General features: G+C 46.7%; 1 protein-coding gene and 1 non-coding gene across 2 annotated transcripts in view; one reads left to right on the top strand and one right to left on the bottom strand.

The window, feature by feature from the left end:
• The first annotated feature begins 3,118 nt into the window (after positions 1-3,118).
• FAT4 (FAT atypical cadherin 4) overlaps positions 3,119-24,294 on the top strand; it is a 151,213-nt gene continuing 130,037 nt past the window's right edge. The window contains 2 exon segments of the mRNA XM_056325024.1: positions 3,119-4,193; positions 4,195-8,829. Of these exon segments, the coding sequence (XP_056180999.1) occupies positions 3,537-4,193; positions 4,195-8,829 (5,292 nt within the window). The 5' untranslated portion in view covers positions 3,119-3,536.
• TRNAE-UUC (transfer RNA glutamic acid (anticodon UUC)) lies at positions 18,552-18,623 on the bottom strand. The gene has a single exon. It is a non-coding gene; the product is annotated as a tRNA-Glu (tRNA).

The following is a 24,294-nucleotide window of genomic DNA, read 5'->3' as shown; positions in this document are numbered from 1 at the left end:
TACCACACTGCTCTGTTAACTCACTGAAAACATGTCTGGCTGACAGTAGCAGTGACAACATAGGCAGGTTTGTGTTGGTTTATATCTACCATAGCTGCTTAATTTTCAATGTTTTTTTTTTTTTCTTAGCCATTAAAATATTTTCTCCAAAATAAAAAAGAATACCTTAAAATTATTATTCTTAAAACATCTCCTACCTATGGATACGTTTGAAATAGAAGCTCACATTAAAAATAGAATACAACTGCAATGAGAATATTATGATATTTTTTTTTTTTTTTTGCCTGAAATTGTTTCGGTAACTGAAAATTGGCTGTAAAGTTTTATATAATTTCTGTAAATTATTTGATTGAAAAAATACTTTCTGAATACTATGAGATGGGATTTTGATATACTGAAACACTTCAGGAATTTAAAAGTTGGTGGTTTTTTTTTCTTTTGTAGGTAGCTTATATCTAGAAATAACACCTAAGCTAGCTTTACATCTACAGATACAAGAAGCTTAAGCAATGCTGTTTCTGAAACCACCTGATGATATTTAAAGTCATCGTATAAGATCAGTGATATAATTCCAAATAGTAAATTACACTGTCTGTAAGCTGACAAATAGATAGTTTTATTCATTTTATGTAAATTGCAAAATTTTGCAGTGTATCATTTTGTGTTAATATAATGCAAGGGGCACGTGTCATAATTCTGGTATCCAATATTGACAGGCATTATTTGCAAGTGTCTAGAATAGAATAAACCTGGTGCTTTAACACCTATTGTCTAGATATTCTCTTGTTTTCTAGACAGTCTCTTTTCCAGAATTTTATGCAATTTGCCTACCTCAGATGTACAGCATGTAAAAGGCTGATGCTGAGTTTTAGTATGTTTGAATTTGCTTACTTTTGTACCAGTATTTTTCATTTGGGCATTTGAGAGAAGAATCCAGAGGAAAGTGCAAACTGTGGGCACAGAAAAGCTTGAACAACGGTAGACCAAGATTGTGTCTGTTCCACACACAAAATATACTTGATTAATGATGTATTCTGACCTAGTCGTTAGTAGGACCAAAATCCTTCCAGGGGGGTGTCAGAACACCCAGCGTGTTTTTCAGTACTGTGTTTTTGACTTCGAACTCAAGTTTAGCGGGCAGATGTGAAAAATCCCAGGCAGTGAGAAACACCTGTAGAGGCAAACGGTTGAAGAGTTATCCTGGCTAAGGCTGATGCTGGCGTATGCTGGTAATCCTCCCTCTTCACCCCATACAATCTTTTTCTTTTTGCGAATGGAGTAGTACCGTTGTTTTCTGCTGATTCCGAACACCTCATCTCGAGTAGGGGCATCTTTGTGGTGGAAATAGAGCAGCCACCCAGCTCCGCAGGGCTTGCTGCAGGCACGGCTCGGTGCGCGCCGGTAGATGGAGTAACACATCAAAGAACCGGTGCAGACCTGAACAGCGGTACGTGATCCCGGCAGCCAGGCAGGGCCCGCGGTCACTTGTCGCATCGCTTTACCGTCGCGCTCCTTGCAAGAGGAAAGGAGGCGTTTCCACTAACAGTTTGTAGGTAAATTTGCTGTTTCCTACAGAGCCGTCCAGGGCGGCTAGAAAAAGCCGAGCACTTTCAGGCACAAACGTCCTTCTCCGTGTCGGCAGCAGATGCTGGAAGGTGCAAAACTAAACACCGGCTGAGGGCAGCCGCGTCCGGGAGGGGGGGTCCCGGCGGTGGCACGGGGTGCCCGTGCACAGGGAGGGGTGCTGGGCATCAGCGCTCCCACCCGCCGTGCCACGGGGCCGTGCGCTGGCCGTGGCGGGGGGCTCCTCGCCCGACGGAGAGGGGGTTTGCGGGAGCTGATGGCCCGAGGCACCTCGTTGCCTTAGGTGACGGTACCGGGCAGGGGCAGGAACCACCGCTTCGCCCCTACTAACCCGGTCAAGGCTGCCGCTACTGTTTGTTTGATCTTCCTTTTGAAATCCCATCGGGGGGTGGGGGGGCAAAGTACGACATGGGCGTGACACAAACTGCCTTTGACACCTTATCCTCACAGTTCTTCCAACCCCACATTACTCGTACGCTCTCCTAGTATCTTTTCACCTAACTTCTCTCTTTTCTTACTTTTTCCTGTTGGAAAATCCACTGCCGGGTTCATAAACTACTTCACGGGGAGAAAGAAACTCCGTATTTGCTGATTTCGTTACGTGGCTGGGCTGCGTGTGCCCGGTCAGTTGCACTGCTGCCCCCAGGCTGGCGACCGCCGCGCTGGCATCCCTGCTCGCGCTGGGGTGTCACCGAACTCGGCATCAGCCTGTTGCCCCCGCTGGCCGCGGGGCCGTCCCTGCCCTGGCTCCCGGCGGGATTAGGGCTCTCCGCGCTGCTTGCAGCGGGTCGGGACGGAGCAAGGTGTGGGCTGGCGGGCGGGCGGCGACCTCACCCAGACCGAGGGCGCATTTTCCATGTGATGCTCCTGCATCCCTGCGATGCTTCACTCCCCCCGCCCCCCGCCCGGGACAGCGAGCCCCCCCGTCCCGTCCCGGCTCACCGGGCGGGCGGCGGGCAGCAGAGGGCGCTCTCGGCCCGCGCTTGGAGCGCGGCGGGGCCCGGGGCTGCCGGCACCGCGCTGCCGCTTGCGCTCCGTGTCCCGGGAAGTTTACCGCTGCACAGCGGAGCATCTTCGCGGGGATAACGTGTCGCGCCCCCCGCGCAGCCCATAAGTTCCTTACAGACCCGCTTTAAAAACGCGGCGCGGCGCGGCCGCCCGTCGCCACGACCCTCGCCGTGCGGGGCAGGCGCGACACCGCCCCTCCTCGGCCCGACCGGGGCGAGGCGGGGGGTCCCCGCCGCCCCGACCCCCTCCGCACTGCACGCGGGAGCGGGCGGGGGGGCTGCGCCTCCCTCCCGGGACAGCCGGATGGGCACAGCCCCCCCGCCCTGCCCCGCCGCCTCCCCCGGGCGCAGGGGCCGGGGCGGACCCCCAGGTGCGCGGGGTGGCGGGGCCCCCGCCGGGCGGGGCGGGGCAGTGGGCGGGGCGGCGGCGGGCGGGGCGGCCAATGGGAGGCCGGGGGGGGAGCCGGCCCCGGGCGTCAAGAGGGAAGGGATCAATGAGCGCAGGGCAAAGTTGGGGCCGGGCGGCGGCGAGCGCTGCGGCCCTGGATTACAAACCCGGCGGCGCCGCGCACCGCCGCTGAGCACCGCCGCTGAGCGCCCGCGCCCGGGCATGGTGGCGGGGCGGCGGCCGCTGAGGAGCGGCGGAGCGCGGGGCTCCCGGCGGTAGCGACGGCGGCTGGTGAGCGGCGATGCGGCGCGGCGCCCCCGGCCGCCCCCCAGCCCCGGAGCGGCGGCGGGAGGAGCGGCGGCGGCAGGAGCGGCAGCGGCGGAGCGCCCCGTGAGCGCGGCGCGCCGGCGGGTCTGCTCCCGTCCGCGGCGGGACAGGGCGAGCGGAGCCTCCGCGGGTGAGGAGAGCGGGCGGGAAAGCGGGAGCGGGGGGAGGCGGATCCCCGGGGGGCGCCGCCGGGAGCAGCGGCCTCGGGGCGCCGTCCCCCCCGGGGCGCCATGGGCCGCCCCGCCGCCGGCCGCGGGGCCCCGCTGCTACCGCTGCTGCTGCTGCCGCCGCTGCTGCTGCTGCTGCCGCTGGGCGCCGCCGCGGAGCCCCGCCAGGTCTTCCGGGTGCTGGAGGAGCAGCCGCCCGGCACCTGGGTGGGCACCATCGCCACCCGGCCCGGCTTCACCTACCGCCTGAGCGAGCACCATGCCCTCTTCTCCATCAACGGCACCTCGGGCGCCCTGCACACCCGCGCCACCATCGACCGCGAGAGCCTGGCTAGCGACGTGGTGGACCTGGTGGTGCTCTCCAGCCAGCCCACCTACCCCAGCGAGGTGCGGGTCCTGGTGCTCGACCTCAATGACAACGCGCCCGTCTTCCCCGACCCCTCCATCGTGGTGACTTTCAAGGAGGACACGGGCAGCGGGCGCCAGCTTATCCTGGACACGGCCACCGACGCCGACAGCGGCACCAACGGCGTAGACCACGGCTCCTACCGCATCGTGGCCGGCAACGAGGAGGGACGTTTCCGGCTCAACATCACTCTCAACCCCAGCGGTGAAGGAGCTTTCTTGCACCTGGTTTCCAGGGGTGGGCTGGACCGGGAGGCCACCCCCAGCTACCAGCTGTTGGTGCAGGTGGAGGACAAGGGCGAGCCCCGTCGGCGGGGGGTACCTTCAGGTCAACGTCACCGTCCAGGACATCAATGATAACCCACCCGTCTTCAGCCAGACTCTTTACCAGGCACGAGTGCCCGAGGATGCGCCTGTTGGGGCCAGTGTTCTCCAGGTCGCTGCAGCTGATGCTGATGAAGGCACCAACGCTGACATCCGCTACCGCCTGGAAGGAGGTGATGGCAGCGGTGGCGGCGGGGAGGGGGCTGGCAGCCTCCCGTTTGAGGTGGACCCTGAGAGCGGGGTGATCCGCATCCGGGAGCGCTTGGACTATGAGATGCGACAGCAGTACTCGCTGACGGTGCAGGCCATGGACCGAGGGGTGCCAGCACTGAGCGGCCGGGCTGAGGCACTCATCCGCCTGCTCGATGTCAATGACAATGAGCCCCGGGTAAAGTTTCGCTATTTCCCAGCCACCTCCCGCTTTGCCTCCGTGGACGAGAATGCAGCCCCCGGCACAGTGGTGGCCCTGCTGACAGTGAGCGATGCAGACTCCCCTGCAGCCAACGGGAACATCTCTGTGTCAATCCTGGCAGGAAACGAGCAGCAGCACTTTGAGGTGCACAGCAGTAAGGTACCCAACCTCAGCCTTATAAAGGTAGCAGCTGCGTTGGACCGGGAGCGCATCCCGGCCTATAACCTGACAGTGGCAGTGGCGGATAACTATGGAGCCCTGCCGGCACCACCGGGCTCCCCAACTTCTGCCTTTTCCCCTGATGGGGTGGTGACAGCTCCTGTCAGCCGCTCCTCTGTAGCTAGCCTGGTGATTTTTGTGAATGACATTAATGACCACCCTCCAGTCTTTGGGCAGTCGGTCTACAGGGTGAACATCAGTGAGGAGGTGCCCCTGGGCAGCTACGTGCGGGGCCTGAGTGCCACGGACCGTGACTCGGGCCTCAATGCCAACCTCAAATACAGCATCGTCTCGGGAAATGAGCTTGGCTGGTTTCGCATCAGCGAACACAGCGGGTTGGTCACCACAGCCGGCCCAGAGGGCAGCACCACTGGGCATGCCATGGGCACGTCCATCTCCAGCGGGCTGGACCGGGAGACTGCTTCTCAGGTGGTGCTCAATATCAGTGCCCGTGACCAGGGGGTGCAGCCCAAGTTCTCCTATGCCCAGTTGGTGGTGACCATCCTGGATGTCAATGACAACAAACCTCGCTTTAGTCAACCCGAGGGCTACCAGGTGTCCCTGGCTGAAAACTCCCCGTCGGGGACTGAGCTGCTGGTCCTGAGCGCTACAGATGGGGACCTGGGGGACAATGGGACTGTCCGCTTCTCCCTGCAGGAAGCTGAGCCAGTGGTGGCAGCAGTTGGCCCCTCCTCGGTGACCCCTCGCCGGATCTTTCGCTTAGATCCTGTGTCGGGCAAGCTCAGCACTGTCTCGCAGCTGGACCGGGAGGAGCAGGCATACTTCTCCCTGCAGGTCCTGGCCACTGATTTAGGCTCTCCTCCCCTTTCTTCGATAGCCCGAGTTAACGTGAGCCTCCTGGATGTGAATGACAATAGCCCTGTGTTTTATCCTGTTCAGTATTTTGCCCATATCCAAGAGAATGAGCCAGCTGGGACCTATGTGACCACAGTGTCTGCCACAGACCCTGATCTGGGACCCAATGGGACAGTCAAGTACAGCATCTCTGCTGGAGACACCTCTAGGTTTCAGGTCCATGGCCAGACAGGGGTCATCACAACAAAAATAGCCCTTGACAGGGAGGAGAAAACTGCTTACCAGTTGCAGATCGTGGCTACTGATGGTGGCCATCTTCAGTCACAGAACCAAGCCATTGTCACCATCACTGTCTTGGACACCCAGGACAATCCACCAGTTTTCAGCCAGGGCGTGTACAGTTTTGTTGTCTTTGAAAATGTTGCCCTGGGTTACCATGTAGGTACTGTTTTCGCTTCCACCATGGACCTCAACACCAACATCAGTTACCTTATTACAACAGGTGACCAAAGGGGCGTGTTTGCCATCAACAGGGTGACGGGACAGATCACCACAGCTAGTATTATTGACAGGGAGGAGCAAGCGTTTTACCAGCTGAAGGTAGTTGCTAGTGGTGGGGTGATAACTGGTGATGCTGTGGTTAATATAACCGTCAAAGATTTAAATGACAATTCCCCACACTTTATTCATGTGGTGGAAAGTGTAAATGTGGTTGAAAACTGGAAAGCTGGGCATGCCATATTCCAGGCCAAAGCTGTTGATCCTGATGAAGGTGTTAATGGCATGGTCCTTTACAGCCTTAAGCAAAACCCAAAGGGCTTGTTCTTGATCAATGAGCAAACGGGTGCCATAAGCTTAATAGGGCCGCTTGACATAAATGCTGGGTCTTACCAGGTTGAAATCCTGGCCTCGGATATGGGGGTGCCGCAGCTGTCCTCGAACTTTATCCTGACTGTCTCTGTTCACGATGTAAATGATAACCCACCTGCGTTCGACCAGCTTTCCTATGAAATTACTATTTTGGAGTCAGAGCCTGTGAATTCCAGGTTCTTTAAGGTGCAGGCTTCCGACAAAGACTCGGGAGTGAACGGTGAAATAGCTTACAGCATAATTGAAGGAAATACTGGGGATGCCTTTGGCATATTCCCAGATGGTCAGCTGTATATAAAAAGTGAACTGGACCGTGAACTTCAGGAAAGATATATTTTACTGGTTGTTGCCTCTGACAGAGCAGTAGAACCACTCAATGCTACCGTAAATGTTACTGTAATTCTGGAGGATGTGAATGATAACAGGCCCCTGTTCAACAGCACCAACTACGTATTTTATTTTGAAGAGGAGCAGAGGGGTGGATCCTATGTAGGTAAAATAAATGCTGTAGATAAAGACTTTGGGCCAAATGGTGAAGTCAGATATTCATTTGAGCATATGCAGCCAGATTTTGAGCTGAACGCGGTAACAGGGGAAATAAGAAGCACTCATCAGTTTGACAGAGAAGCTCTTATGAGACAAAGGGGAGCTGCGGTATTTAGTCTCACGGTAATAGCAACAGACCAGGGACTGCCAAAGCCTCTAAAAGACCAGGCAACTGTACAAATCTACATGAAAGACATCAATGATAATGCCCCCAAATTTTTGAAAGATCTTTACCAAGCTACTATATCAGAGTTGGCAGCAAATCTGACACAGGTGCTGAGAGTTTCTGCCTCAGATGTTGATGAAGGGGTTAATGGATTGATTCACTACTCTGTAATCAAGGGGAATGAAGAAAAACAGTTTGCGATAGATAGTAGCACAGGCCAAGTGACGTTAGTAGGCAAACTAGATCATGAAGCTACTGCGTCATATTCGCTTGTCATCCAAGCGGTAGACTCTGGAGCAGTTTCCCTAAGCTCAACTTGCATGTTGAGCATTGATGTGCTGGATGAAAATGACAACAGTCCTTCCTTCCCTAAATCAACCTTGTTAGTGGATGTCTTGGAAAACATGAGAGTTGGTGAACTTGTGTCATCTGTCACTGCCACTGACTCAGATTCAGGTGACAATGCTGACCTCCACTACAGCATTACGGGGACAAACAATCATGGGACCTTTAGCATCAGTCCCAACACTGGTAGTATTTTTCTTGCAAAGAAACTGGACTTTGAGACACAGTCTCTATATAAGCTAAATATAACAGCAAAAGACCAAGGAAGGCCACCACGGTCATCTACAATGTCAGTGGTAATACATGTTAGGGATTTCAATGACAACCCTCCCAATTTTCCTCCAGGGGACATCTTTAAATCTATTGTTGAGAACGTTCCTGTTGGTAGCTCTGTTATTTCTGTGACTGCTCACGATCCGGATGCAGATATTAATGGGCAGCTGACGTACGCAATCATTCAACAGATGCCAAGGGGTAATCATTTCCGTATAGATGAAGTGAGAGGGACAATATTTACCAACGCTGAAATAGATCGTGAGTTTGCTAATCTCTTTGAATTAACAGTCAAAGCCACCGACCAGGCGGTTCCTGTGGAGTCCAGACGATTTGCTTTGAAGAATGTGACCATTTTGGTGACGGACCAAAATGACAATGTTCCTGTGTTCGTATCGCAAAATGCTCTCGCAGCCGACCCCTCGGCTGTGATCGGTTCCATCCTGACGACCATTATTGCTGCGGATCCTGATGAGGGTGCCAATGGGGAAGTGGAATATGAAATAGTCAATGGAGATACCGAAACCTTTATTGTGGATCGCTACAGTGGAGACTTAAGAGTAGCGTCAGCTTTGGTGCCTTCTCAACTCATATACAATCTCATAGTTTCTGCCACGGATCTTGGCCCTGAAAGGAGAAAATCCACCACCGAGATGACTATAATTCTGCAAGGGGTCGATGGGCCTGTTTTCACTCAGCCAAAGTACATAACCATCTTAAAAGAAGGCGAGCCCATTGGGACAAACGTGATCTCTATCGAAGCAGCGAGTCCGCGGGGCTCTGAAGCTCAGGTGGAATACTACATTGTGTCTGTCCGATGCGAAGATAAGAGTCTTGGGCGCCTCTTCACCATTGGGCGCCATACTGGTGTCATCCAGACCGCTGCCATCTTGGACAGGGAGCAAGGAGCGCGCCTCTACTTGGTGGATGTTTATGCCATTGAAAAGTCGTCTGTTTTGCCTCGCACGCAACGAGCAGAGGTAAAGCTTTAATTCAGTAATTACTACCTGTTTGCTTTCTAAACGAACCATTTTGTGTATTTGTTGTTAGCTGTTTTACAGATGGTAGCACACTGCAAAAGACCTGAAAGTTAAGGCTGCTGATAACCTTTCAATTAGTCTGCCTCAATCTGTTTCTCTCAAAGCTGCCTCTAGAAATTTGAGAGAGGCTTAGGCGTAGTGCATAAATTTGGCTTCTGTAGGCACAATCTCGGTCAGATGAATTGTAGATACTAAGTACTTCAGCTGCTAAAAGTTGTAATAATGGACGTTTTGGAGTTTTACGTGCCTTCTCATTTTAACAATTGTTAATTGTTTTAAATCTTCCTATTCCTATGTGAATATATATATATGTTTAACTGAACTGCTTTCACTACAGTCATTGTGTCAGTATTTATCTGAGAACAGGTCAGTAGGGGATTGCTCTCTGACCAGCTCACCTGGTGTCTCAAGTCTTGGGTGTGCTTGGCATCCCTGCCGGGTTAAGTCCCTCAGATAGGTCTCCTCCTGCATGTTTGATTTATGTTACTTCTTTGCCCTTACTGTTGACTATAAAAATGGCCTTGTTTCTGTCCTTGGATGTGACAGATGGTAAAAGTGTAACATGTGAGCTGGCAACCTTTCTTATCACAAAACCTTGACTGAAGGGTCTTTAATGTTCTCTGCGTGAGCAGCTTCAGGAGCAAAGGGTGGAAAGCGAGTTGAAACATCATCTGTGAAGTATCAGTGTTTTATTTGCTGTGTCTGGTAATTGAGCCACAGAGCTGATAGTTTACACCATTCTTGCTGCCTTCTGCAGGACTACTGAGAAGCCTGGTGCGGCAGGGAGCCTCGTGTTTGTTTTTCAGTTGCACCATCTTCTGGAGCTGCCTTCTGCACTTCACTGGGAGCCATTTCACTTGCAGGTCCTGGCACTTTGGGGCTGGCACTGCTGAGTGGGTCAACCAGCAGAGGATGCTGGTAGTGCGTGGCAGTTCAGGCGTTTCCCTCACGAGCCAAACGTATTGCCTCAGTATCGCATAGCCCTATGCATCCCAGGCGTTACTCTCCAGCTATACTTCCTCGTAGGAATTATGTCTTAGTTCTGAGCCACAAAGCATACTGTGGTGGTTTGGGTGGGTTTTGTTTCTTTTTTTTTTTTTTTTTTTGATTTTAGCAGATGTGGTATTTCTGATTCTCACTTGGCAGCTGTAGCTTTTTTCTTCCTAGCCACTTCATCATTGTTTTACTGTGGCTTAAGTATGTTCTGTACAGGTATGAAACCTCACTGTCCTATACTCTCTGGTGCTCTACAAAGTAATTGTTGAGGCAGAGAGTTTGAGCACTGTTCTCAAAGATAGAATTCTTAGCACGTATGGGAGAGCTCATCTTGGTGTGTGTGCTACGTGCTGTTGATTACCATGTTTTGAGGAACAGTAGTGTACTGGAAAATTGCTTGTTCTAGTGGTGCTGCTGGTTTAAATAATTCATGCTGTTCTTATGAGAAGATTCCTCTTATATAGGTCTTTGTACCACTGCTGGTATTTGTAAAAGATTTAACCTTTGTAATTTTTTCTAATTATTACTATGTTAAATTTTGTCTTGGTAGACCGTTGTTTTGAGGGTTAAGCCTTTGTCAGTGAGTATTTGGATTGTAATCCCTCAACTTTGAGTCTGCCTGCATGACCAAAGAGTTCCTTGACTGTAGAAGGACTTACAGGAGACCCTATGGTTGCAATAGTCTTGCACATTGTAAAAGTAATTAATGTGACTATTTGGTGAGCAAGGAGGAGAACCGCCATTGAAACTTTAAACAAATTTTACATTGTTGAATACAAACCACTCCTGAAATCAAAAGCAAATGTTTTATTCTGTTAAGAACATTGAAAGCAATAGTTGGGAGCTAGGATTTCCTATTACTACTTGTATCTTTATAGTTTCTAAAATGCTGCTTCTCCCAAATGTAATTAGCTTACTGTGCTTTTTTAGAAATACATTATAAATTATAATCAGCTATCAACTTTAAAAAACATAACCATATGCAGTCTTTCTCTTGACTGATTGAATTTCTCTGGAATGGCTTTTGCTGTCCCACACTTGAACAAGAACTACTACAGTGGCATTCTTTGTGCAAGCTGACTGTCAGTGGGTGCTGAATAAGCAATGCAGCTTTTTTCCATGTTGCTTTTGGATGGCAACTTTTTTGGTTTGGTTTGATGTATGCAGGGCACATGTTTTGGTCTTCGAATTTGCTGCCAATCTTCTTTCATAAAAAAACAGCCAGTACCCAAATATGTAAACACAATCTCTTACCTTTGGAAACCCACCTTAAAGCACACTCCTGCTAAAGTCTTTGTGTATCATGTGTAATTCAGAAGGTTTAATGTTTCAGTCCAGTCCTGGTTTTTCAGGTGATGGCTTGAGCAGTGGTATAACCAGAACACCAATGAAGGACAATGAATGTTCACAAACCTATAGAATATCTAAAGCCATAAAACTTAAGCATTCTTTTGCCCATAATGTCTACAACATATATATATATATATATACACATGGCCAGATGAAAACTGACCGATTTTTAGATTCCCCCTTGAGAAGCAAGTTGTAAAGCATTGATGCAGATGTGCAGACAAAGCCTAATAAGTCTGGTACCACCCTACCTGACAGCTTTCTGAACAGATAAACTGGATATAAGTTTGGTTTGGTTTTGGTTTGTTTGTTGGCTGTTTTATTGTTTTGGTTTTTTTTTTCTTTTTTGGGAGGATGGTGTGTTTGGTGGTAGTTTTTGTTTGTAGGGGGGTTTTTTTGTGAGGAAAAGTCTTGAATATTGTGTATTTTCTTTCTTCCCTTATGAAGAGTATGTTGGGGTTTGTTTCTGAATGTAGGTAAAGGGGAAAACATTAATAGGATATGATTAAAAACTTCTGCGTTCTTCTTCACTGCCTGCTATGCCTCCTGCCCTGATGCCAGACATCATCTTAATTGCTCTGTGGCATGCGAGTGAGCCACTGAGCACTCAGAGCCACGTGGTGTTAAACTTGCTGGCTGAGATTGATGAAGACAGCAGCAGTAGGAAAAAAGCTAATAGATTTTTTGTCTAATGTAGACTTCAGGAATGGTTATGGGTGGTAGATACCTGGTGTGAAATAGAGATATTTACAGCTTTGAAACAGTGACTAGGCTTTGTCTAGCCAGCAGGCAGTATAAAAGAGCAGGCTTCATGAAACCACTTGCTTTAGAAGTGAATCAATCCTTGTCCTTGGGAAATGGTGTGATTCCCCCCCCCAAAAAAAATTCTGACACTAAACTCCACCTTTGTTGTTCTTGTTTTGTTAATAATATCATCTACATTGGAAAGATCTGCCCAGTGCTACAACTGAAAAAGGCTTTTACCAGTCTTTCTCATCCATCCCTGGGGTTTGCCCCATAGGATCAGACTATAGATCCCCTGATTGCGTAGCTACTGGGGTTTATGCTAGCCCTTTCTGCAGCGAGGGCGGGAGGGAAGAGCTATGCAGTGGAAGGGCTATGGTGAATCCCCTTCGGATCCCAAAGCAGCTGTCCTGCCTCCAAACTGAACCTTTACATTGTATTTTCAGTAAAACATAAACATAGGAGGCAAAGAACAGTTTGTTTATTTACAGTTTGTGGATTAGTTTTTTTAGGGCTAGGTTTCATATTTGTGTATGTTTCGTGTTTGTTGTTACTATATGGAGAGAAAGTGGGAGGGGCGGTCCGAAAAGTGCGAGTAGCTGGGTAAAGCTTTGTGCTCAAAGCACCAAATGCTTTGAGATTTGCAAAGAAAACCCAGGTGCTCGTTCCATTGTATGTCACAGCTTTTTGATATTGGTGATTTAATTTGAAGGCTTTTGTAAAAATTATTTTGGACTTCTAGCCTTATTTCTGTGTAATCTCCAGTGACAAACCAGACGATTTGACATTGTGTGAACGTGCTCTGTGATCAGTCTTAGTTTTTCCTTTCTTGTATTAATGATCAGGTGTTGAACTGTTCTTCTCAGATAAGAAAAAAAAAATAATGTAGGTGTCCTGAAGGGAGCCCTTCTGTTTGCCATTTTACACATTTTTATGTGTTTCTGCTGAAAGAAAAAACTCAGCAATTGCTTAGCTCATTTTCTTGGGTCTCCACATAAATTTGCTTTTAACCTCATCAGGCAGGGCTGAAGGTTTCATCATCATGATTTTGTATTTAATATAGAATGACTAATACGTATTGGCATCACTTGAAAACCATGTGACTTTATTCAATCCTACTTCCCAAAGCAACAATTGTGTATGCTCTGGGATATTTTGGGTGGTCGTATGTTGTACCCTGTTTCTTGGCGGGCAGTAATAATAAGAACCCAGGGACAATACCTCATCTTCTGTGCTGTGTTACTAGGGATTAAACGGAACTAGACAGGATCTTGTTTGCATGTTTAACCCTTCAGTGGGCAGCTTTCTTGAAAGGAGCAGTGGGTTTGCTAGAGACCAGTGGTGCTAACATGTATATCACGTAGGACAAATGAGAGACACTAACAGTTTGGGAGGTGAACTGCTTGTTCAGTTAAACATCTTTCATATCCTTTGGTGCCAAAAAAAACTCGGAATGAAGAAAACTGCTAGGAGACTTTTTGTGCTTTTAGCAGCAAGGCATTTATTTGTGCGCAGGGGAGGAGGTGGTTTGCACCACCGGAACTGCCTCCGAAGCACAGGTGCGAAACAGGCTAATTTATACATTTGACATACATGATTGCAAGAACATTTCATATAGTATTCATGTAATTACAACATCTCATTGCATATTAATGATGGGCAGAGTCTAGGTGGGGCCTGGGCGGAGTTTAGGCGGCATCTTCTTTTGGCATCAATTTTAGAGGGTCATTCCGGCCTTCGGCCTTGCTCAGGTGGTCTTCCTCAGAGTTGAACTTTTCAACTTTTTTTTTTTTCATAAGTGACCCTACCAGGGTCTTGTACAAGCATCTTGCCTAGTTATAATTTTCTTCTATTGATGTGTCTAACTCTACCTAATTTATGATTTCTAGTACCTGGTACAGCGATTTCCAACAGTGGTTTAGGCCTGGGTACAGTGAGCAAGAACAGGGCGATTCAGCTCTACGTGCTATGGTTCCTCAGGAGCCAAGGTGAGCAATCTTGTAAGGCAGGACAGAACTTTTACCTGAGACTTTTCTCAGGTGGATCTTTAGGTTTTTAGGCCTTTTTCCTTTTCACTTTAAATAGATTCCTAGTTTCCAAGGAAGGGAGGGAAGGGTATAAATGAGGAACGTGTATAAACTTGAAAGATTTAGTGATGGTATTGATTTAAAAATGGAAATATTTGGAGAAGCAGACCAGTGATCCTGATAGCACTTTTTACTTGGGAACATTCACATGCTCTTAAAAGAGGGGCGATTGCCTTCATTTTCAGACAGGGAAACATGAGGTACTGTGTTTTCTTTTCCGTTTGTACGTTTGTAGCTGCTTCTTGTGATACATTTCATGACTGGCACTGTTAGGAAGCTTGGGCTTTCAAGTTGGGGGACATTCGTATCTCCCAAATCCATAGTCTAGGCAAAAAAAGCATTCATTCTTTAATCAGGCAAGGTATGATGATTTCAGACAGTGCTTACTGCTGGCATAGTAAAGACCCAGAAATTAATGAAGACAGGCAAGATGAATGGCTTTCTCCTCTTGGAAAGAAAATCATAGGACTTTTCACCTTGATACCATGTGAACTGCAGCCATGGCTGTAAACCGCAATTGCACGATGTAACCAGGTTATGTGGAGCTTTTTGACTCAGCCCAGCCTTGGTCCTGTGGCTTAGCTGGCTCCGTGTCACTCCTGCACCCACCCCATGAGTCCTCGCTGGACCTAGGAGTGAGATAGAGGTACTCAAAACCTGTCTCCTCTGTTGCACATATCTGGTGCGGGGCTCCAGAAACTAAGAGAGACAAAGAAAGGGAAGATGCTGCTAAGCAGGAATGACAGAATACGTTTTGGGAGAGGCTGCCTGAGCCACAGAGGCACGATGCATCCCTTGTGCTGTTTGGGCTGGGTACTGCTTCAGGGATGCGGGGCCGGATGTAACATCCTTTTGAGAGAGGGAAAGGGGTGGATTGGTGGGGCAAAACATTGAAGGTGCTACTTTTCTAACCAAGCTGGCTAACAGTAGAGGGCTTTAAATTTAGTACGAGAGTTTGAAACCCACTTCGAGAAGTCTTATCTGGCATGTCTTGTATTTACCAGTACAAATAAGAACAATGGCGTAGTCCTTGTATTCAAACTATTTATAAATCTTTTTATTCTTCAATGATACATGGCACATTAATTGTAGCTTGACAAAGGAAACTACTTATGAAACATTTGAGTAAACAATGAAAATCTGCTGCCTTGTCCCAGCTCCAAAACCATTTTTTTTCTTCATACTGCTGATATTGCTGATTCTGAGAAACATGCAATTATTTAAGTTATTGCTGTCATTTGCACTGATCTGAAAAGGGATCTTTAAGCTCTTCTTGAACTAGAGCAGGAGATGAATGTGCCTTATGTCAAAAACTGTTCCAAACCAATTTGTGGGTTTTGGTTCAAAGTTGTCACTTTTTTCATCCTCTCTAATTTCTTTAATGATTCTGCCTCGCTACGTTTTCTTAATATCTAAAATTTCTTACTACTTTGCTATCTTAGCAGCCTCTGGGCACTTTTGGATGTGAGGTCATTTCATATTTTTATGTTAAAAATCACTAGACTTTAAAACCAACATTCTTTATTATGGAAAATATTATTTTTCATGTGTCTCTAATGCAAACACTAGAAATAATGGCCAAAAACCAGAGCAAAATTTTCATGTGCTTATTTTTGCTAAGTGTTAAATTCTTCATACCACTCTCTAAATGATTCTTGGGTTCTATTGATGTTAATAAGCAAGTCCTTTTTCATGTAAAATGATACCCCCCAGAGCTGCTGGAGTACAGGCTTCTTTCCACGTGTTAGTGGTAGGTGAAGGAGTTGGTGGCTGTTTATTTAGGAGAATTCCAGAAGCTGGTCACCAAAGCCTGCTTGCCCTCTCAGTGTTGCTAGCTTTTCTGGACTAAGAGTACGTTGTCAGTCGCTCCTGAAAGCTTTGCTATTGTATTTTCCTGTTTCCTGTACGTATCTCGAACCTTGAGACTGCATCTCGTCAGAGGATGTTCGTACCCTTTTGACGGATGGAAGTAGGCTCCAGACATCTCCATGGTCTCTTCTGAGTCTTTTCAGAGGTTGGATTTTGTTGAACTACCACTCCGAGGGCCACTTCCCACCCCTCCAATAACAGGGTGCCTGTTTAATTTATATCAAAGCAACCCCTTAGCATGACATAGTTCTACTGGTATAGTTTGTTTTAACTGTGTCTAGACTAGGGAGTAGCATTACTGTTAAGTCAGTTTGGTTTCTTACCCATGTAATTGTGTCTGTGCAAAACCTGCAAGCCCTAATACTCTTGGGTTCTAATTAGAAAAGAAATTTACGGTGACTAAAATGGAAGTAAAACAAAGAGTATTCCTAACATATTCTTGTAGTCAGGAAGAGTGATGCCAGATCAGTATGGTACATCAGTACCATGCTGATTTGTTCCAGTAAATTTATAGCCTTATTTCACTTTGCCAAGAATAATACCAGATATGTTAGAGAAACTGGGTCTTTGTTTTACTGCAATGTTTCTCTCTATTCTAATAAATTTTATTTTTAATTAGACCCTTAGTCTAGACTGTCACCCAGGTTTGTTTTTGTAGCAATCTATTTTTGTTTACTTCCTCAGAGCCGTAACATACCAAAAGAATAGTAGAACAGATGGAAACTGATAGCTATGATTGCACTGTAAAAATACATATAGTCACATTAGTTAAAGCAAAAGAATTTCAAAGAGCCTATTATGAAGTGGTAATTTATGTGCCAACAGCTATGCAAAAAGTAATGAAAACAAGCGTTTGCCTTTAGCATTTCATATTCTGCAGTCTTCACACATGCACACTGTTAATAGGCTGTTGCTTGTATTGACATAGTGATCTTCAACTAGTGTGTAAGGGTTCTACTATATTTAATGCAGCCATCCAGACATCCAGCTCTACGGGCAGAAAGGTGTGCTCGTGGTAAAAACGTTCAGCAGCCTCTGAGGCTCAGACAGACGGAAGGAGTTTTCAGGGTCCTTCTTCTGGAGATGAGTCATCTTGCAGTGCGTCACCTTCCCCCTTTCTCTACCCTGTTGCCTGGAGGTGGCATCCCCTGGCTGAGTGTGGGATTCCTGCAGCGCCTGTGTCAGGGAAGCTAACTCCAAAGAGCCCCATGAAGTTGATCTGGATCCGCTAATAGAGCTGAAATATGAAGAAGGGATTTTTCTTAGAGATCTTTAAGTGAAACACATCGGAATAGCTTTGAGATGTGCCATATGGCCAGTACATGAAGTATCATCAGCATTAACACAAAATTGTAACTTTCTTGATTTCGTATATCCACATTTTCCAGCCTCATGGCTAGCTGTGCTCTTCTAAATAAGCATGTACATGCATGTGTCAAAATGATTCCCTCTTCAGCCACTCAGTTGGCTGCGCTCGGAAAACAACCAAACAGGGTCAAAGAACGCTGTAGTTTTCTCTGTAGAATCTGCCTGTACTGTTTTTAGTTCTTGTCAGGTACCTACCTGGGCCCCTTCTGAGCAGGAGTCAAGCCCCAGCTTGCCATTATGAGCCAAGAAGTGTGTAAAAGGTGAGGGAAGAGTGGCAGTGTGCCTCTGTGTTAAGTTTTTTAGGACATTCAGAAGTAAGAGGGGCGTACTTGTTTCTTCCATAGTAGCTATGATACAAGATGGGCGATGAAGGTTCAGAGCAGCCATTGTGCATTGTTTGGTGTGCTACGTGTGTGCCTGTGGTGTGCTGTGCTATGCCCCCGGTATCACAGAATGGCCAGGGTTGGGTGGGACCTCTGGAGACCATCTAGTCCACACAGAGCAGGTTGCAGAAAGGCACGTCCAGGTGGGTTTTGAATGTCTCCAGAGGACACTCCACAGCCTCTCTGGGCAGCCTGTCCTAGTGCTCTGCCACCCTCACAGTAAAGTTCTGCCTCATATCCTGAAGGAACAAGTTCTTGTGTCGTGGTTTGTGCCCGTTCCTCTTGTCTTGTCACTGGGCACCACAGAAAAGAGCCTGGCCCCGTCCTCCTGACACTCGCCCTTAAGATACTTCTGTGCTTTGGTAAGATCCCCTGCCAGCCTTCCCCAGGCTGAGCAGCCGCGGGTGTCCCAGCCTGCCCTCCCCCGGGAGGTGCCCAGGCCCCTCACCCCCTGCGCAGCCCCCGCCGGGCCCTCCCCAGCAGCTCCCTGTCTCTGGAACTGGGGAGCCCAGCGCTGGGCACAGCACTCCCGGGGCGGCCTCCCCAGGGCAGAGCCGAGGGGCAGGATCCCCTCCCTGCGCCTGCTGGCCACGCTCCTCCTCACGCCCCCCAGGGCGCCACCGGCCTCCTGGGCCACCGGGGCTGGCTGCCGGCCCAGGGGCAGCTGCTGTGCCCCGGCACTGCCCGGCCCTTCCCCGCAGAGCTGCCTCCCCGCAGGCAGCCCCCAGCCGCTGCTGTGCGTGGGGCTGTGCCCCCCGGGGCAGGGCCCTGCACCGAAGGTGATGAGGTTGGTCTCCGCCCAGCTCTGGCCTGTCCAGGTCTCACTGAATGGCCGCGCAGCCTCCCGGGGTATCAAAACTAATGCTTCCCATACCGGGAGTCGAACCCGGGCCGCCTGGGTGAAAACCAGGAATCCTAACCGCTAGACCATATGGGAGGTGTCAGGTTCAGTTACCTGAACTCCAATGTGTCTGGGCGTCTGTGGTTGGTTTGTTTTTTGAATAAATGCAAGTGCATAAGAGAAGGCTAAAGCTGCACTTTGAAGGATTGACATCGGTAGGTGTCTTCTGGGCCTCTGCAGCACACTGCTGCAGCCTGGCAAGAGGTGAGGTGCTCCTGCCTCCCCGGGAGCTGGGGGTTTGACCCAGCACTGTGCCGTGGTGCCCAGCTGCCGTGCCCTGCCTGGGCATGGATGGCATGTCATCTATGTCTGTCTTAATTCCGTCTGAATGGCACTGACAAAACTGATGAGACAGAGACTTCACGTCTTACAAATTACTTCTGACTCCTTTCCAGGCCCTTTGTTGGATATATCTGTTATGGGGCAGCGTATTAGTACAGAGCATAACCGTTACTGTCACTGATGGGAATGAAGAGTGGATTTACGAGCTGTGCTGTGCAAGTGGCCGCTTTTGGAGGTCCCCATCATAGCTCTGCGATACATTCCTGTCCTCTCTCCCGGAGAGCAGAGCTGGGCCAGCGCTGCGGCACCCGTATGCACGTCCTGCCTTTGGGAGCGGGGTCTGCCGTGCTGCTGCTGGCTTTCTGCCAGGCGTCGGGTGTGGAGCTGCTGTGGGCTGATTCATAGCTCTGCTCTGATATTGCTGCTGATGTGAGTTTAACGTCTAGTGTGAAGCGGAGAATGAACAAAAGACAACTTTTCACTCAGTGAGTTATGCTAGTGAGTGTTAGTTTTAGTTATAAAACCATTTAAGCTTTTTCCTTAAGGATTCCTTTGGAGGTATATTAAATTTTAATGCTTTTGTAGCCTTTTCAAGATGTGTTTTTGTCGAAACTATGAATGAGTAAAATATTAACTTTACAATTTTAAGCAAGTGCATCATATCTAAATGATATTATAAAACCTCTTCCGGTTTTAAGGCAAAAGTTTTATTTTTGGTAGCTGCACCGTTTCTTGAAATATAAGCCAGGAGAAGACTATTAGTTCTAAGTATATGACACATTACCTACCAAAATCTGTAGTCTTCTTTTTAAGCTATGAGCAGCATTTATATCCTGCTTGGATCAAATTAATGTAAATTGCATCCAACACTAGATAGTGCTGAATTAAACTCTGCAATAGCAATTGGCTATCAAAACAAGAATTTGATGCGTAGCTTCCTGAAGTGGCTGGGGAGAGAAAACAAGTTCATATCACGAGGCAGATCTGTGTATTAAGATAGAAAAAGCACCACTTAAAACTCTAAGCTAGAGGTTGGGGTTTGCCACAGGCACTGTGTATGGGGAAATACGTGATTATGTTTCCCTTGCAGTGTACTAGGAGATAAATTGTTCCTTGGAGAGTTAGAGAGAAAACTGAGTCGAGGGCTTTTCATGTCAACTCCTTTTTGGATCATTTTTGATAAATAAGAGAATTCTATGGAAGTAGTTCAGAGGAATAAATAAGATGCCTAGCTATGGTACACATCTGCAGTGTATGTCCTTAAAGCTTGCATTTTCCATAGGGGGTTTCTTCTCTGGTATTACACCAGGTTTCCTGGTGCTTTTCCCCACTCCCATTCTTAATTCTTTTCAATACAACAAATCTTTTTAATCCATCAAAATGTCATGCTGTCTGAAATATGAAGACATGTTGCAATTACAAGGCTGTTCAGAAACAGAAGGCGAACTCAGTAGTTTATTGCGCTCATATTCTTTCGAGACCTGCATTTTTGTTTGTGTATATCTAAATGATTTTTTTTCTGAGCATGATTCTATTCCCTTTGAAAGGTGCCTAATAAAGCTTTTATGCCAGTCTGCTCTGAGAAATGAGTTTGAACCTTTATCATTTCAGTGAACAAATTAATGAAAATCCAGATTTGAACCCCAGTAGGGTCATGTCAGATTGTCTGGAAACTAATTTATGGCGGTGGTGATCTTACTTGAAGTTGAGGTTTTCTTTCCACCATTTCCTCTCTCTGGCAGCACTCTGAACTCCCGCACTTCTAACTTTCGAGGAATCGGCTTGGTTTATTTTATTTTTACATATAAGTTTCTTAACTCCAAATAATTCTTGCAGTCAGCACTGAAAGTTGCAGAGGTTTTATCATCCGTTTATTTCTCCTTGCTGTGCTATCAAGTGGGGTTGCGGTTACTCAGAATAAGGTTAAGCGATTGTGTTGAGTTTGTATTTAATTAAACATAAGCGCCGATACCTTGTTAATTCCAGCCCTGCGATGGACGGACTGAGGGTGCCGCGTGACCTGTGTGCTGGTGGAGAGGGGAGGAAGCGGGAGTGGACTTTTCCTTGCAGGGCAGGACGATACTGGGTAGGAGCAAGCTACGCACATCCCTGCCAAAATACTTGGATCAGACTAAAGGAACACAGATGGCTGAGGCTGATAAAGGTGTCTCTTATTGTTTGTTTGGTTTTCTTTTTTTTTTTTTTTTTTTTTTTTTGGTCTGCTCCGTACTGTTTTGAGTTTGTGTGTGAGAGAGGGGTAAGAGGGGAGGAAGACAACTACATGAATATGTTTATTTTGATACATTTTACAGTGTAGGAAAGGAGTTGTATAAATTCAATACTCCTGCTCGGTAGGATGCCAAAGGCTGGAGCTAAGCCCTCCTTCTAGGTTTCTGTAACAAATGAACAATAATGTCCCCTCAGGGATTTATGTCATGCTGTCTGACCTTCAGTTCTTATCTGCTAATAGAAAAATCCTGATGCATTTCTGAAAGTAGCTCCTAAAAACTGAACTGAGAAAGCTTTGAAGCATGTGGCTGCCTCTGCTCATAACCGACCTCAGTGCTAGCTCTCCTCTTGCATGGCCCCTTTGCATCTCCTTGTTCCTCAGGTCGCTTATTACAATGGTTATTTGTTTCTTACTGTGCTTTATGTGATGCGTGTGTATGTATAAACATGTATATATGTGTGTATACACACATAGGGATAAATAATGTCTTGTCCTCAGAGGAGGTAGTGCCTAAGTCTGTCTGTAGTTTGCTTGGCAGAGGGGGAAGCCGAGCCATGGCAGGACAGGGTCGCATATGGGAAGAGCAAGTCCTGCAGACTCTTGATCTGAGCAAAGTCCAGTTCTTAGCATTTGTTATTTATTGTTGTAGAAATAACTGGTTGCTGCTGTCTAAAAATGGTATGTCTGAACTTTAAAGTTGCTTGCAGAAATAAATCGTTGTCACCAGACGTGGTGGTGGTTGTTCCAAGTCTGTCTGATCTGTTACACCCATGAGCAACACCATCCATCAGGGCAGGGCTGAGGAGAAGGGAGTAGAAGCAAGACCTTTTCTCCCTTCATCTATTTAAAGCAAAGTCTTAAACAGGCAATTTCATTAAAAAGCCTTAAGAAAGATTCGTGTTTTGTAAGTGATGGCAGTAATGTTCTCCTGCTCCTGACAGCTGGAAATCTGCAGGATGTTCTCGCTAGCAAACATGAAAGAAAAATGGTACTTGAGACTTCATGCTAGGGTGAATAAATTTCATTTTGAATATCTTTTTCAATTTGTAGTCATTAAGTTGAGATATTGCAGTTGCTTTTCATAGAAACTAATATGGTTGCAAAGCTGTACTGCTAATGGTATACTGTAAATAACTAAGACCAAACTTCATCCAAAACACTGCTATTTTGGTCTGTTGTCTTCTAAACATTCTTTCTCTTCTTCCTTAATCACCCCATATGTATATGTTTTTAAAACAGACATTGAATTTTTTTTTTTTTTTTTTTTTTGGTGCAGCAAAGCTGCCCAAAACTGATGAAGACAGTGTTTCATTCTGAGACTGTGCTGTAAAAATGAATGTGCTTTGCTGATGCCTTGAGGTCTCACATATGCAAACAGTCTCCTTTATAAATACACCATAATATTATGATTATTAATTGTGGCTACTACTATACAAATAGAAAAATAAATGCAGCCCAACTGTATTCCCTCTGAAAAAAAATATAAAAAAAGCCATTTGTGTGAGCAGGAAAATGCTACTTTTTTTTCTGTGAAAATATATCATTGTTATTACAGCTTTGACTCTGTAAAGGACATATGAGCACGAGAATCTGGAATTTATAAAATAAATTATTACTAACAGTGGACTGGCTTTTCTTTAAGTTATGCTAATTTTCCATCACTGTAACTATATTTTGTTTAATTAAATTACTCTTCATTTACATTGTATAACCAAGCAGAAAATGATGCCCCAAGTAAATAAGACCTTATATTTGGGTAAATTTAAATCTGTATTGAAAGTGACATAGAGTGAGCACTAAACATCTAACAAAAAACTTGCCTTTGCCAAAGAAATAAGGAAATAAAGACATTCTGCAGTCTATAATTAGGCACTTACATGAATGTTGCTCTGTAAAAAGGAATATAAGACAATGGTATTAGAACAGTGCTTCAAGGAAAAGAAGTAACAACAATTTGTGGTGTGAGTGGGCTACACTACAACTTCACGGAGGACGGTTTTGTAGGAGCCTCCATCGAGAAGTCAATTAACTCTAGAAATGAATCTGTAAATATATGCGTTCCTTGCTTTCATATAATTTAAAAATGAAGGGCAGCTTTATCTATTGTTAATTTTGAGTGCTTTCTATTGTGGAAAAGTTTTCAAAAGACAAAAATTAGCTGCTTTGTCTGACCTAAGTCAGAGAGTAGGTACTTGATGTTTAGATAAGCTGCTAAAAAGAATGGAGAAGCCATCTAAAGTAGTTTGGTGGGGGCATGTAGCAACTAAAAAAACAGCCTAAAAAACGCAGACATACCATATTTATTCCAGCCACTAATAGCTGCTTGCACTTATGGAAAGCAAAGAACACATTTTTTTTAAAAAAGAAAAACAACAAAACACCCAAAAAACAAACAAAAGAGGCAGCGCCAAGAAGGTTTGTGTTGATAATGCCCACCTCCATAATCTTACAGGTTTTATCTTAATGAAAATATTATTTCAAGTAATATTTCTTGGGAATAAGAATGGTTCTTTTAGGGGGAAAGAACTAGGCTTAGAAAATGTATTTGTTGAGAAACCTGAGCGTTTGCATGCATAATGACCTAACTACAAAATCATGTTGTCCTCATTCCTCTGGTTAGTTGCTTGGAGACTAGAAGGACTACTAGTGCAAGGCTAACAGAATATGATCTTCTGACAGCACCAAGACTTCTTGTAGGCCACCGCCTGATGTACAGGAAAATGAAATACCTTCTATGTAAAATAAAATGCATGGGCAATCATTGAAAAATGTTGAAGTGCGCGCTGCAGGGAAGGACTTCACCAAAGGCAGATTGAATGGAGCTATTTTCCTCTTCTATTGCTGTCAGGACCAGCAGTCCTTTCAGTTGAGGTGGTGGTAGGTTTTGGAGTCACCTGCAAGCTCTCATCCCCTGCAAGTCTTCTCTCTCATTGTTTTTTTTTGATGTGGGGGCTGTAACACTACGATTGAGGTATTTCTTCATTTGGCTCTCTGGATGCATCTAGCTCTTATGGCTGGCTTCAGATCATGTAACTTTAGCTTTGTAAGACTATAAGATGCTTGTTGAGGCTTCTAGTGTCTGCTCAGCGTAGGACAATAGATCCCCCAGAGACTGTCCTTCAGAGGCAATCAAGAAGGGGAACGTGCCTAGCTATCATGGGACAGGAGACTTGTCCTCCCAAAGTCCCCGAGCTG

Source organism: Falco biarmicus, chromosome 1 (assembly GCF_023638135.1).
Source record: "Falco biarmicus isolate bFalBia1 chromosome 1, bFalBia1.pri, whole genome shotgun sequence".
Lineage (NCBI taxonomy): Eukaryota > Metazoa > Chordata > Aves > Falconiformes > Falconidae > Falco > Falco biarmicus.
The sequence above is the reverse complement of the archived record's forward strand: the minus strand, read 5'-3'. Positions and strand labels throughout refer to the sequence as shown.